The 16,616-nt window shown below is 39.8% G+C and overlaps 1 protein-coding gene across 6 annotated transcripts in view; it reads right to left on the reverse strand.

The window, feature by feature from the left end:
- LOC122568532 (teneurin-a) overlaps positions 1–16,616 on the reverse strand; it is a 699,158-nt gene that overhangs the window by 387,053 nt on the left and 295,489 nt on the right. For 5 of the 6 annotated variants that reach the window (XM_043728382.1, XM_043728381.1, XM_043728380.1 and 2 more), the window contains 4 exons: positions 14,581–14,784; positions 13,654–13,821; positions 2,729–2,755; positions 176–346 (listed from right to left, as the gene is read on the reverse strand). In XM_043728382.1, the coding sequence (XP_043584317.1) occupies positions 176–346; positions 2,729–2,755; positions 13,654–13,821; positions 14,581–14,784 (570 nt within the window). The remainder of the gene's footprint in view (positions 1–175; positions 347–2,728; positions 2,756–13,653; positions 13,822–14,580; positions 14,785–16,616) is intronic. The other variant, XM_043728378.1, reaches the window with a different exon arrangement.

The following is a 16,616-nucleotide window of genomic DNA, read 5'->3' on the forward strand; positions in this document are numbered from 1 at the left end:
AATTCCATCAGTTCCTACGAAACAGTATGAGCAGCAAAGTTGAAAAAGGTCCTATCTATAGACGCGGATGACCTTTAACATTTGTGAAGTTTGAACGTGATATTACAGAACACGTGGACAATTCAAAGGAAAATTGTCGATACGATTGAAATACGGCATGCAATCGGACACTTACCCGAATACTTCTCCGACTGCATCTGTTCGGTTGGCACGAAGTTTCCCGTGGCATTCGGTGGACAACCGTTTCGATTTTGTTGCGTACGTAGCGTGTGAGTCGCATGCAGAGATGGACCACGCGGTGGTACTTCCGGTGGTGCTGGTTCTGGAGGCGAATCTCTACCAGTGTCTGTAAAAGATCGCGTAGCAACTTAAATTCCTACGTTCCGTCCTGTTAAAAGATCGAATAAATATTTTATACGTGCATTTATATTTAAAACATGCAGGGAACCGTTTGCAAGCTGTTGAATTTTAATCTCGCCGACCATTTTGTCATCACATTGTTACGATGTAATTAGCGACGAACGTATATTATAGTAATCCGCTAATGAATTTTATCTTTTCCAAATGACGTGAAAGATTGCAGCAACCAAGGCCGTCAAAAAAGGAGACCACCCACGAGACGCGTACCATGACAAAATTACTCGTCAATGGGGGCACCGGTGCACGGGACACCGTAGGAAGGACGCATCTTCACCGACGCGTGATACACAACGTTTATTTCACGGTCGAATTATTGCATATATCGGCACAATTATATGAAAGTCCATTCTCTCTCATTTGCGTCCCCTTATCCGCGTTCCATGATACCGCGATTATCGCCCAGTGGAAACGCGAGCAATTAAACAGCATCATTGACTGGCCGTTTCCTAATTACGTTTTATGCATGCGGGTACGAAGGATCTATTTTACATCAGATTATCTATGTCGGCCCGGTATACGGAGAGAAAAAAAAAAGAGGGCGGAAAAATTTGCGATGGCCGTCTCTCTCGACAGGTACAGATAAGCCATGTTCTATTGTACACATAGGAAAAATCAATCACACACGTATCTAGATAGTCGATACGAATGTTCAGTTCTGCTCTTAACTGTGAACGTTTATTACGGCGTTTAAAGCAGCGACGGTAATTCTAAAAATTTTTCATTTCCGGACAGGGTGCGCGGTTCCGACCCTTAGGGGTTCGCGTTGCGGGCATTCCGTAGTCGAGTTGCTTATAAAGTTATTCAAACTTGTAAGGAACTCTTGCCGGCGAATAATTAAAGTTACCTAAATGCAAAGGGCACAAAAGAAGGGCTGGCAGGCATGCTGCGAGCAACTAGACCGACCGTTCAGGCACGTATTCATGAAAACGCATGCCCGGATGGCGTCGCGTACGCATCCACTAAAAATAAACACTTCATTGTACATGACCGTTTTCCTTGGGTCTATGAATGGCGCATGGAATTAAATTTAAAAAAAAAGCCTACTATCCTGCTAATGAATATGGAGACTTTTCTCGTGGATGCACAGGCAGTTAGCAGAATTTATAGGCGATTCACTCGAAGAACAAACTGAAAGAATAATTCTTATCGATAATAACAATTTTCCAACAGTTAAAAATGAAATCTCTTTATACTTTTTTTTCACATTATTTTTATTCTTCGTACGACAAATCTATCTTTCTAGAAATAATCGTTACTCGTCGAAGAATATTTAAGAACTCCATATAATAAGAATCTTGTATCGTGTACAAAGAACGAACTATTCTTCTCCTTGGTTCTATCGACTGAACAAGTTAAACCGAAATTAATCGTACTTATCCCGTGCAAATTGCAATTTGCAAACGCGATCCGTGTATCTTGTAAGAACACGTGAGGATAATAGATACTGCCGGCAATAAGGGACGATGACGCGGCAAATCGATAACGCGTTAAGCATATATATAATTGAGGCAATGTATAACCATTAGGGGTTGTTAATGTTACAGCGCGCATTATTGTAAATCAAGGTTAACTGCAATACGGTGGTTTATTACGCTTTCGCGAAGCTGTGTAACTTGGTTTGCGGCAACTCCGACGCCGGATAATGGAATTTCGCTCTTCAGCCATCTGGATTAAAATCTATTAACTTAGCGATCGCAACTTGCTCCTGCTCCCTCTCTAATTTCATATTCATATGCTTGCAGCTGACTTGTTTCGTGATATATAAAACATTCTTTTTTTCACGAGGTTGGCTTTATACATGTGTTGACATTTTATTAATCATCGAGCTTGGCGAACAGATTACACTATGAGACACGATCAACTCTCATTGATGAAATCTTAAAGAATATTAAGATACTTTAATACAACACGAATTAAAATTGCTAGGTGCCAAAATAATGAGTTTTGAGTAAGATTTCCGAGATTCTCAAGTTGTCGAGGAAAAATTTTAACGGCTCGAGATCTATCAAGACTCAGAATGCAGAACGTATCAACTTCTCAATACTCGATACTCATGAGAAGAAACTTCAGTTTCAAGCAAGAGTTAAAATTTATCAGATCACAAGTGAAGTTTTATTGAGAATTCAAAATTCATCAGAATTATCAAGCGTGGAATCGTGTCCCAAGCGATCGAAAATATTTCAAAGCTCATCGGTAATCATAAGTATCTTTCAAAATTCACCGGCATACTTAATCCAAGTACACTGTCTCAAAGCACAAAACGACGAACTACGTGCAACGAGTGCAACTCACACACAATGTTACGTACCTGTGAAGTAAATAGGCCTGGACAGTGCTGCGCGTGTGAAGGAATGTGCAGAAGAGAAAAGTGCGTTAGTGCGGCAAGGTTAGGCGTGTGCACGCGAAAATTGGAACGTGGTGTTACGTGATGCAAGCCGGCTTGGTGAGCGAACAAAAGTCGAGCGATGTGTGAACGACCGCTTGAATGAGAAAGAAGAAAACAAAAAAATAAAAGGGCAGAGAAGAAATAAACGAATAATGCCGAATGACACGACGCTGCGCCGTCACGCTGAACGATAACGACGATGTAACGAAATCGCGCGTGTACGTGCGACCTGAATTACGAAGAATCAGTCGCTGGTAATAATTAAACCGTTCAAGCTCTCTTTCCACGTTGACAGCGCTGAGAACTTTGCTCGTTAACGCGAAACTCGTCTTCTTTTCCTTTTTTTTTTTTTTGGTTATTTCACATTTTTTTGTTACTTTCATTCGTAGATTGAATTCCGAATCACAATGATTGAAATCGAATCGCAACACTTTTGACACATCGTGATAGGCGATGACGAATCGTCATGCGACTCGTTGATCTGCAATAAGCTAGATAACTATTGATATGAACGAATAAAGATTAGGTCTTTCCTACCTGAATCGTTATTTCTATTTACTTGGTTCACTTGAGAGGTACATTTTGCCCTTTTATCGTGTTTACGCAAGCTTTCATTCAATTTTGTTTCATATTTATTTATTTAGTAACTTATAACGATATTCTCTCTGCTTGAGAATTCACGTGTACTCTGATATTTCCGACGAACCATGTCCGTATTGCTTCTATCGTTTCTCTAACAAATTCAGGATCGAATTGCGATTCAATTTATGTTTAATATCTCTTATAATTAGTATCGATTTTCATCTACAATAATTATTCTAATAAACGTGCCACAACAATTGAATTCAATACTAGGCACAAACAACAAATCCAACGTTCCAATCAGCCTCGTATTTATAAGAAATTGAGAGAAATGCAACATTTTACATTTTTTCAATGATCCATTAATACGTACTTGAATTATAAATTCCAGAAACTGATAAGAATAGATCCATCACATTTACAGGTAATACATAATGTAACACATGTATACACGAATATGGACACAAGGATTATCCTGTTGTGTACGATTACGTTAGAATTAACCAGGTGCGTCGATCAATAGCATGAATTACAAACGAAGACCGTTTCTCTTCGGTGCACCGGAGTGTTAGTCGATATTTTCCGTAATAAGCGGTGATAATTGCTTAATTAAAGCGAACCGTGAAACGCGCAATGCGTTCCTGTCAGTGGCAGCCGCGTCGCTCCCGTATCTTGGACGACTTTACCGTCGAAACGTACATTCGTTGCAGTTATTGAACAATCTGCCGGCATTGTTCGAGTGTTGGGAACACCTGTAACGCTCAATTACAAAGTCGATAGCCCGCGTTGACGAGAAAAATGTCCGCCACGGCATCTCGCGACTCACCGATGAGTTATTCTCCTGCATTTATTGACGACGATGCAAACGAATAGCAGCGTATCATTTTCTTTCGTTTTTATCGCCATTCTTCTTGAAAAAGGTTCACGTTTTTTTTTTTTTTATTGTATATGTGGTAGAAAAAAATATGACGAGGTTGTAAATTAATCGAGCGTAAAAGTATATACGTGTCGATAGTCGAAGCAGAAATTTGAGACGATCTAAGGGGAGGTAAGACGCCTCGAGACTCAACAGAAGTGTTCAACTCCATACAAAAATGACGTTTGGCTCGTTTCGCCGAAAGTAATTTAGTCAATATATTATTTCCATATCGAGTTTCTAGTAAAAATGATTCGTGAATCGACAGAAATTACAAAAATCCTTCTTTATTTTTTAAAGCTAATAGCGTGTCACGTTGCTCTTATTTACGGATTCTCCATTAAATAATTAAATTGCAGACACGACACGTTACACGCTGCGGCCTTATTTTTCTACCATTTTTAGAACAATTCGCAATTTACAAGACCTATTATTATACTTGCGGTTAACGATGCATGTGCCGGAGGTTATTGTAGCGTGTTATCAACAATAACAGTATCGACGGATTGTCAGGGTTGTCAACGACGGTGTTTCTATCGTAGATTATAATCGTTTGTCAGTCGATCGTTTTTATTTCGTTCCTACGCGAAATCGTTCTACATGGATACGACGGCATAATGCTAGCTGCAGGCAACGCGTTGCCCGCATCGAGTTAAAATCGATTGTTGCCACGATGACGGTCCGTGCGACGTCATTGACTGCGGTTCAAATCGCATTGTGATCTGTGATGGATTACCGTTTATATCGAAGCGTACATCAAATCGAAATCAATTTTCTTTCGCGATCGCCAGAATTATCTTCGTTGAATGCGCGCACCGAACCATGCCCGCTACGTGAATACGGAAAATCGTGTAACTTCAGGAGCATTGTGGTTTCTGATGGACTTCAAATATCGTTTCGCCAACAGGAAAATTAATAACTTGATTTAACGTCGTTCAACATATAGCGAGTGTATACACGTAGAATATTCAACTAAATCACTTTTTATTGCATCTCAAATATAAACGTTCAATCACGGTAGAATTTTGAGTGCTTCGCAGATTCTAACAAAAATACGTTCTTTTCGGCACTTCTTTATAGTTTGACCGTTACACTTTGACTGCCGCGTTGGTCATATATGAACTTCATAAAATTGTAAAAATTGAATGAAAATTGACTGTTAAGGTATTTTGAATATAACCGATAAATAGAAGATACTTTGAAACGAAGAGTGCCCCATTGAACAATTAAACATTTTTATTAGAACATCAATAAAAAAAGAATGAGAATAAATCTTGCATCTAACCATGCACTGTGTTCAAACACTATGACGTTCTGAGCGAAACATGTGATTTCGGCGTGGCAGTCAAAATGTCAATTCGGAACAATCTTTGGATAAACCTTACGTCAGATGAATACAATGATAAAATTCGATGATGTACGCAATTGTATTACTACGGTAGAACAACATCAACATAAAATTCTTTGAGGAAAAATAACGATATTCTACATTGCATATTTCCACCTACTCAACTGTTTCTCATTATCATTTTCAGTTACAAAACTTTGTACCAAATTTTCAGTCAATCGAATTTTCCTCATCTTCTTTTTCCATTAATAACTGTTGCAATTTATAAATTTATAGATTTGTATACTATCGATAGACGAACTTAGCTATCTACAGGACGCTTGTTTATTCACACGTTTAATCCTACGCGAGGACCGATAGGACATTGACGAAGTGGAAGTTTAGTCAATCGCAGCTAACCAATCGCGGATCGTGATGGCGACCGCGGACAAAGGGACGAACCAGGTTATCCCTGGACCGTGGATAGAGTTAGTCAGACGCCGGCAAGGGTGTACAAGGTGGCCGACAGTGACTTGATGCGGTTAGCGATTCGCGCTGCTAACTCGATTTGATGCTCTAATGCCTTCGTCACGTCCGACGTAGCTGGCGTATTCATGTAAATACGAATTATTTCCCGGCAGTCGCTGCGGTCGCGACGTTCGTTGACCACTGAAACACTGCTCAAGGATTCATCTTGCCTGGTGGAAATTTATTTGTGACTCGATTCGAATTACGATAATATTATTCGGAATAAAATCTCGTGAGAGAAGATTAGGTTGACGTCGATGATGAATTTTTGAAGATTGTTGTCAAAATTGAATGAAAATTTTATTTTCCGTTGAAGGAACTTGGAAATGGATAAAGGAATGTGTATGTAATTCGAATTCAGAGTAACGAATACCGATGTTTTAGATATTGATGTCTAAAAATTCAGAATTTTATTCGTAATATTTGCGATTTTATGCGAAACATAAAAAGTAGAGTAAATCTAGTTACTTTGAAAAAGCAAACTTTCAAATGTAGTTTAAATTAAAAGTAAATTCGTAAAAAAAACCGAGTTACGAAATTTGTTTGCTTTAACACGAAAAACTGGGTTATACAGTTTATTTGCAGTAAAAAGTGTGTTGCTCGAATCAAAGAGAATCACATCTCCAAATAATTCATAAGAATTCACACACGAGTAAAACATTTTCATATGAAATTTTTTCATAAATATAACATTCACAAGTTACGATATTATGACAAACATCTAGGATAATTTTGAGTTTGAATTATGCCAAATTATGCTAAATTATAATCTTTTTCTTCCATAAACAAATCAAATTCTCATCGTAGAAAGTTAAACAGCCAACGAATTACAGTCGAAATTGTAAAGTCTAAGTACACACATTCAACTCTATTTATCTTCAGCAGCGATAATCGCTTATCACTTTTATTCGAGCTACCGAAACAATGGCTCATTAAGAATCCCGTTCGCCGATGGTAACATCCGATAAGGTTCAGCCTGTTAAAGTTTCCATAAACGAGAACTACGGAGATTCTCTATTTGGTTTTGCCGAAACGTATCACGATTAAGCTCGATATTAGGTTACCGCATGCCCGTACATTTTCGGTCTGGAACGAAGCGGAAGAAGTACAACGGTAACGATAATGGTGAACACGGACTATTGGCATAGTTTTCAAGTGGTGCTTAAAATTATTCCTATTTCGAGAAACCTGGCCACAATCCAGCTTGTCTCATGCCTTCTAGACCAGGTCCTACCATTTAAACAAAAAGAAGAAAAAAGAAAAAAAAAGATAGAAGAAGATGGATGAAAGATTTGAAAAAAAAAAAAGATAAAACTGGAAATAAAAGACAAATGTTTTATTCCATTCACGATCGATAGCACTGCGTGTGGCACCTTTTCCTCTTGTGTTCGCTTTTTCGTTTCCCTGTAATTTATACGATTTCCCGGCCGATCGTATTTCACATTAAACTGCCGACCGAATGGATCAGATGTGCCTGGGTCCGTTCAAAGATGCGGCTTTGTTGGCCGCATTATTTGCAATTTAAATAATCCGACAGATCGGTAATTAATCGTCCGGTTCGACAACATTTTTTCCCCCGCTCGAATAAGCTAATATCGGCCGGGGCCGGGATTTACATTGGTACGCGAACCGAATGGACACACGATCGGCGCAGTTAAATTTTCTAGGGCAATCGCACCAATCGATATCATATTTGTTGGCTCGCGGCTTCGTTTCAGGAAATTAAATTCTGCAATCCGGGCCCCACCGGCGCGACGCTGGGCACACGTGTTCTTTGATTCACCGCCTTAATTGCCTTCCGTCTTTTTATTTCGATGGTAATTGGAACGGTAATAGGGAATTTTTGTGCGGAACGCTCGGCAATGCCGCCAAACGAGATGCTTTTTGAAATGTATACACTGTGTGTAATAGACGGTTGTGATGGATTTGACATTCGAAGTATAAACTTTTATATTGGATGTTGAAAATAGTGATTGCGATTCGGAACTAGATTTTGAATTACATATATCCCTTTAGTCACAGATGGGATTGCTACGGAGGAAAAGATTTTTTTGATATTTTAAACGTTATAACAAATTTAATTAATTGCGGATAAAACTAGTTTATTTAGAAAATTACGTAATTAGAAGTTACATGAAAATTATAATCTGTAACAAAATTCTTCCTCTTCTAATAAGAAAACAGCTAAAATACATTTGCTTTTACACGATGAATTTTATTATATTTTTTTCCACAAAGAAATTTATATATATAGCACAATGCTAGGGATTTTAATCTCTTCTCTCTTGTGCCTATTCTAACCTCAAAAACCAACGTGGGAAACGGCAAACTCCGAACATGTTTTCATACAAATTTAAATTTCGTTCAAAGTACCAGCATATTTTGGTATTAAAATAGTCTTAATTATAGAGTATTTTATACAGAGTAAACGTCATCTTGAGATCCGTAATTCGACAATCTTCGACGCTATATTGCCTGTCGGAATGTCCCTGCGGTCTAATGGAGGCATCTCGTGGCATCTATTAGCAAATGGTTCCCAACGGTCAGTGCTTGCCCGCGTTAACCCCGTGCTCGCCACCGTCAGAAAGACGATTGATATTACATTAGATCAGCGTAGTCTAATATAGGCCAGTCGAAAACCATGTTACTAAATTGCTGGTCACTAGGGACTCGGCACAATTACGATCCCACATCCACATAAACCTACTCCAGATACGTATTAAATGCGAGTATATAGCCATGAAACTCTTCCTTCCTGACGATTCGCAAATTTTATGGGACATATAAATATTTTAACATTTATTATACGAGTTTTTCGCTCGAATTGTGTATTAAAATATTTTAAAAAAGTCCTATTACATTCTGGTGATGATTATAAACGTAAAATTGATCCAAGCATATGTATCTCTACATCGATTAGCGAGAGATATCTACGCTTTTATAAAATCCACTGATCCTAATCAAACTCTCCTCCTTACGTCGAACATCCTGGACATCCATCTTTTCTCCTTGAAACGTTAGATTGATTTTACAATTTCTCATTTCACGGTCCGAAAATAAATTTAACCAATCCTCAGGAGCAGGACACGGAATCGACGGAGTAACCGGAGGCGACACACGCACCAACAGATACCCACGTCTATGCCGTCGTCGTTCACGTGTCACTGATACGTCAACGTCGAGAAGTTTGATCTAGCGATCCGCTTTAACGGGCGCCTCTGTGCGCCCGGAGGGCAAAGACTCGGAGCCGAGTATCTGTCTTCGCAGCGTTGCGCCACCTATGTACCTACCTAACCTTATGTACGCGACCTAAGAAGCTCTACATAGGCGTCGAACGAAGGGAAGCAGGGTCTTAATCCGCGCCGCTAATTTCCACGGAATCTACGCGTAATGCGATCACACTTCGGCAAGCAGAGGCAATGGCTGGCGAAGCAGCAAATTCCCGGACGAAACGACCCGTAACCGGTGCGGCGTGCTCGATCTTTGCCCGGCTGTTCCTATCCTCAGCTTTGCCTCTCGGCTTTCCTAACACCCCAACACGGTTCGACATCGTCGTTGTTTCGCGATATCGGCAGACGACTAATTGGTAGCCGGGGCTCCGGCGTCAACGAAACACCCCGGCCAAACGAGATCCGACGAAATTTCGTTTAAAAGTTTGGCAGCCAGCCTCGCCACGACGACATCGAGAACTCGCCGACGGAGCCACGACTACGATGCCTGAGAGGGCAGGGAACTCGAGAAGCCGCAAAGCTACTTTCTCATCTCCGTGGTAACGCTAAAACTGCGTTACGCGGCACACCGAGGAACCTGCTGAACGACGTACCCGCGACCAGCCCAGGCCTAAATACCCACGGCATTTCAAAACAATATAGCCGCTCAGCTAACTTCTAACGCTGACCTACGTTCTAACTAGTCCGGCCTCGCCACTCGCAACTGCTAACTCGGTTACTCTTCCAGACTCCTCGCCTTCCCCTGCCCTCTTCGCCATCGTTTCCTGTTTCGCTTCTCGAAGAGTGAAAACCTTCCTTTTAGTACTGGGTGTTGTTCAAATTTTTTAAACAATTATATAGTAAACAGGCAACTATCCGTACCAATTGGAACCGAGGCGATTCGAAAAATCGAATTGTTCGGGATAATCAAATATGCATGCAATTACCAGAAAAATGCTTCCTTCTAATGCATTAAAAAATTCTTTCTTCCTGATTTCCTTGCTTAGAATATTCAATCCAGCATTTTTTAAAATTCTGAGAAGCTCGTTCGTTCACAGAAACGAGTGCAAATCGAATCAGTATTGTTTTATTGCTCAATAACTTCACTTAACGAACAAATGAAATTTAAATTTCGATGCAACCTTCTTTGAGACTGCTTGCTTGGACCAGTCGTTTCCTCGTTGACACTACGAAAGGAAAATATGTAAGGCGGACGTCGTCGCCCTTATGGAAACTTCGTAACCGGTTACATTGACGAGCCACGACACCACAGGATCCAACAACAATGAACTTATCTCTCAAAACCGAGAGTCCCTTGGTTATTTAATGAGCCGACCCATAAGGCAGTTTGTCGATTACGACGCTGTTAGCCAGCGTAACGGTGGCGCACCGTCTGAAACATTTGCCTTTGCCTCAAGATCCTCCGTTCAGTCCCTTGCCTACGGCCGTTTCGCGAAGCATCGCAATTACCACGCCAGGAACTGTGCGCCGAGCAAACCAGAAATTCGAGTGTAATTGTCCCGCGCGGCCCGCGGTAAAGATCGAGACGGAATTGGATCCTCGCGGGAGATTCTTTGGCGCCTGGTTTATCGCGATCTCTCGTTTCTAACCTTCCGAAAGAACAAAGACTTTTCTTATCTACTTGAGATACCTGGGTTAAGTTTTTGCAAACTTTTGTTAGACTTTTGAAGCAAACATTTTGAAATCTTGCAATTATACATGAAACTTATGAATGAAATTACAGAAGGACGTAAAAGTTTAATACGTATAAGACACTGTTCTTTTTTCTTTTTAATGAACTCAACCTTGTTAAACATTATATTATTTCCCGATTTCCCAATCTTTGCTCGTACGGAGTACCTTAATATCGCGTACTATGTTTTAGTAAGCACAGAATATAGTAATACGATGCAAAGAATAGAAAAAATAAGTATAAAAGGAGTACACTCGAGTCATGGCACGACTTGCTAAAAATATCTATGATCGACTCAGCTTCGTTCGGAAAAAACCGTTCCTAAATTCTTCTACTTTCTTTAAATGACTCACCAGAAATCTCAGGAATGAAGTCACTCGCGACAGATCGCAATTTACATGTCACTTGTGTCACTCTGTTCGGTATGGAAGAAAGACGCGGGATTTGTATCGAATTGCAACAATGTACCGATAAAAATAGCAGATCCTTCCGGTTGAACAGGGTGACTATTAATATTAAGCTTTTAACGAGAAACACGTTTACACGAAACCCGATTTAACTCAGGCCAGGGGCTCGATACCAGCCGGTAATCCTGTTAGTCTGGTAATCGTATTTGAGGCACGGATCGTTAACTTATCGCTTCGCGGGAGATTTTACGTTGCGATTTCCGGGACCGGTTGCGCTCGCGGCAATCAATGAATTTATTCGCGCGCAACTACCCAATGTTTCGAAATGCGCGCGGATTTTCTAACCTTGTTACTTTCGATACTCGATTGTAAGCATTTCCTAACCTCTTTGCTTTCGATGCGTTCCATCCCGATGTATTCGCCCCGATTTTTTAAATCGACACTCCTTGTATAAAATTTCGAATTTCCATGTTGTTAATCTCTTTCGTGTTTCATTGCATTAACTTCGTCGTAAGATACGTGACGAGCAATGTTTACTAACCTCATACGTAGAATGAAAATTTAAAATGAAAATTTCATTGAGATCGCTTAACGTTACTGTGAGCTACAAAGGATTAAAAAATGTTGAAAATCGCAGTTCCTCACAACATTCGACCTATAACTGTAATAAATCTACATCTTGCAATGTCTGCCGTTTGTTTTTGCATCATCCGATTTTCATGAAATTTTCAGCATGTCATAAATCTTCAAAATCTGTTGTTTAAATTTTCATTACAGGTTCGGATGAAAAAAGGTTATAAAAAATGACCTTTACATTTTTCTTCGCAATTCCAACCAATTGCAATATTTTTGAAAAATTTTTTACTCGCTACCTAATAAATTAATTCCTTTAACTGCTAAAAAAAAAAAACTAGTCGTCTGATCCAATTTTAAAAAGCTATTCCGTTTCCAAGAATGCCATAATATATGTGAATGCATACCTATGTATTTTACTTTTACTTTTTCCAAAAGAAAATTCCATCGCGTACATTTTTTTTGATTTCTCAAATGATTACCCGGCTCCTATTATACCGAACAATGTAAAGACATTAAAACAAATATAAAAACGCTCGTTTGTCACAACCTGTACATTTAAACATTGACCATCATATGGATACTCTCAGTAGTTTAATTTTCTGCCACCAGTTGACGCATCAAAATTCTCAGTCCCCTAATACATTATATTGGATTGTTCGGAAAGTTCGTTTCGATTTATATTTCGATTTGATATACATTTATTGAATTATATAAGTGCCATTTTGTTTCACGATCTTTCTCCATCTTTCACGTAACTTGAATATCCCATCCTTCCAGAACCTCTCGGGTTTTTCGCCAAAAAACTTTTTAATATGCCTTCTTACATCGACCGAATCCCTTAAAAATCGGAACAAACTTTCCGAGCGATCCAATATATGTTATGAGTAATAACTGAGTGAGGTGAAGCCGTTTCCGAGGAGCGAGGAACGTGGTATTTTGGGATTGCATTGATGATTGGTTGAGATCGCGCAAGCGCTATCTTATTTTCATCGAGTAAGAGTGAGTTAGTGTAAATGCTTAACTAATTTATTTTCTTCTTCTGATATACATCATTGAGTCAGTTACCAATGACCAATGTGGCCTCAAAGTGCCACGTGACCGTGTTTCCTGCTTTCCGGAGGTGGCTTTACATCCCTCGCCAGAAGTGGAGCTTTATAGTCGGTCCTGCTTTCCCATGTTCGTGATATCTATCATGGTATCGATATTCCTATGTACACGATTCTTCATTCTCCAATATTCTTGCCATCGATGCACAATTTTTCTAATTTTCTAATTTCTTTACAGTGCGTAATTACACGTATTTTATAATCTCGTCATTTTCAATATATAATTATATATATATATCGAATGCTTATACGTTATTGTTATAGGATTTTCACTGTCAATATGCAACCGTGCAGGCTTGATAATCTCATGAATCTCAAAATACGAACCTGTACGTTTTCCGACGGCGTTACTTTCGTTCGCGCGCGAGGATGAGTACGAGAATTTGGCGGCAAATGGAATGACTACATGCAATGGGCAAATAATACAACGAATAATTCATGATGCAATGACAGGCAATGGCGCGAGAAATGATGGCGCTGGGATGATGTGAAAGTGAACTTACCATTGGTGAGATGCATACGAGAATGCTCGTCTGGGAAGACGGTTTCGGAACGATCGCTGGCCGTGGAGCTGCTACTCAAAGCACTCGTGTGACCTCGTCGCGTTCGTCGCCCCAAGGTCCCGCCACCGGTGTTCGTCTTTTTCGATGGCGCCGCATAAACCGTTTCACCTGCGGTGTATCAGAATCGTTGGAATATCTTTGGGTACATTAGAATATCTTTCCGTAGAGTCTTGCGACAGTTAAAGCGAATGGAATTTAAAGATGCTATATGCTATGAATAAGGACACATTTTTCAGCTACTACACATTTATTCTGGGAATTCGTCGTGGAATGGAATGGAAAAGAATAAATATAAATGATATTTTTTAAACGTTTGGTTAATTTTTACACGGATACTTGATATCGTACTTTTTCATTCTTCAAGTACTTTTGTAACCAAGTACCTTTATAAAGGAAGAAAAAGTACAGGTTGACGAAGAAGATTCAAATTTAAAAACTAAGACGAAATAAAAACCATCGAGGCAAATAATAAAATAAGAACTTCCACGTGAGTACTGTTTAAACGAATTTCCCTTATTTTAACACTCGGCTTCTTTTCTCCCAAAATTAAAAGTTTCGTTCAAGTACGCTTCTACCGACTCTCCATATTTTTCTGAAAGAATCCTGGTATTCTATTCTAACTTTCCGACTACATTAATCGGCAATCGATGCAACAACAAGTTAATATTTACAAGAGCCAGAGATGAGATATCGTGAATGTTATTCCGAATCGCGTAGCGAGCGTTTCTGTTGCATTAATCAAGTCAACCGGGTTGACTCGCAACGTAACGTTAGCGAGACTCGTCTCGTGGCATTTGTAAGTATCATCTTCGTTGCAAGTGTATACGAGCAAACGTAACTCGCTCGCGGCTCTAATTAACTCCGCACCGTTGCCATTGCGGGATCTCTCCGATGATATGCTCCCATTGTAATGATGCCGGCGAGAGTTGGTGCTCTCCAGGGGAAACGGAGATGCCTGTCGATGATTCGGCGTCAAGGTTGGAGGCGGCGTTGGGAATGGTGTTGTCGGATTATCGGTAGTAGCGGCGCCCTCTGTGTCGGATCCTGTACGATACGATCGGTCACCAACGCCTGCAACCATAAATTTTGCATGATTTTAGTGCTTGCGATTGCCAACGATAGTTAATTGGGATTGGCGGAATTTTATGGTTTGATCGTTTTCCTTGAGAGACGATGTGCGTAAATTAAATATCGTTATCAATTCCAAGTTGCCAAAAAGATATATTCATGCTTAAAGTTGTATTTCCTTTTTATAATAATTCCAACACTAAACATAATTTTCCAAATATTTTCAAATTACCAAAGTATAAGTATTCCCCATAATCATTTTGCCTCGTTTTGTCTTCTATATAAAATTACGTACAATGGGATGAGAATATTTTGCGGACGTTTAAAGATCATTAATTTTCATCTCACGAAAACAAGGTTTCGGATCTCTCTCCAATTCCTTTTCTCATTGTAATCCATTAACTCATCGACAAAGGGTCGCCCGTATCCTCAGCGGACCACGTCAAGCCTATCCCAACGCGTCTGCTCTTAAACGTGGCCTCATTGTCATCGGCTTGTCCATCGAACCGAACGAGTGTCCGACGTGTCGCTCACTATGCAAATATGATTGTTCAAGATCGAAATGGGATGTAAACCTGGTTGTCGGACGACGGATCGGTGACTAGTGATTTCATCGCGTTTAAGAACGAATACACTACCGTTCATAATTCATCATATCATCTGTTAATTACAAATCTAACATTTATTAAAACATATTTATAATAATCCTCCATAGGCAAACGAAATTTCATTTCTTGAATTTCTTCCTACTAAGTTTTTATTTTTATTCGAAAAACTTTCATAACAGAGACAGGGAAATATAACTGATAAATTGATAATTATCCTAAGACTATGTCAATTTATTTGAAATCTTGGAATAATGGAAAAATTACACGTAAATTTATTCTATAATTCCAATGTTCCTTTATAATCTAACTTAAATATAACAACGTCCTACTGACTTATGAACGGTAGTGTACCTCTGTCGAGTCAACGACGGGTATAGTCATCAACGCGATTTGACGTATCCGGTTATACACGGCATACGCTCTACAGCTATCTCGAGAACAGCGTGCTCTCGCGATATCACCGTCATTTCATTTTACTGCCACCTTTCTTGGAAAGCTTCAATTTGCTCCTGTCCTTGTTAAACTTTCTTTTGTAATTAATTTCCATAGGCAACTTGCAACGGGCACTTCGACCCGTGTCGTTGCTTGGAGTCCGCGTTTACTTAAGTTGCACGTTGCGAGAACAATCCCACTTTTTAAATCGTAATAACGTAAAACGAAAAATGGTACTTTCTACTGACATCGTAGCGAGTTAATTTGTTGGAGGTAGAATATTTTTTCCATTCGCATTCGCCATCACCGTGAAAATTCATTTTAGCTCGCTTTTGTTCCGTCCGTAAATGCAAAAAAATGTAGGAAAAATAAATCACGCATCACCTTCGATAGCAGTTACTACGTATCATTTCAATTTTCAGTGGAATCGCCACTCGTAGCTCGTACGACACCCGTCACATACCGTCGTATCCTGTTTACGCGCAGGCATCCTGTGCGCTACCGATTGGCTGTGACAATCGGCGCACATCACAGCGGCAACGGTTCATCACGTCGAAATATTCTTGTCGACGATGCTTGACGGTCCGTGACGCGAAAATGACAGTACGCGTGGCTCGATTCAACGCCGCGGCTGATTCAACGATGCTTCGCTGTAAGTGTACCTATCATTTATGTTACACGCGGCTCAACAGGCGTGATTTTGGTCTAATCCGGAACAAATTTTAATGCGATCTCCTCATTCCTCAGCAGCCTCACGTAGAAATTTTTGAAGATCGTGATTTAACCTTAGTTGTA

Source organism: Bombus pyrosoma, linkage group LG6, assembly GCF_014825855.1.
Source record: "Bombus pyrosoma isolate SC7728 linkage group LG6, ASM1482585v1, whole genome shotgun sequence".
NCBI classification, from domain to species: domain Eukaryota; kingdom Metazoa; phylum Arthropoda; class Insecta; order Hymenoptera; family Apidae; genus Bombus; species Bombus pyrosoma.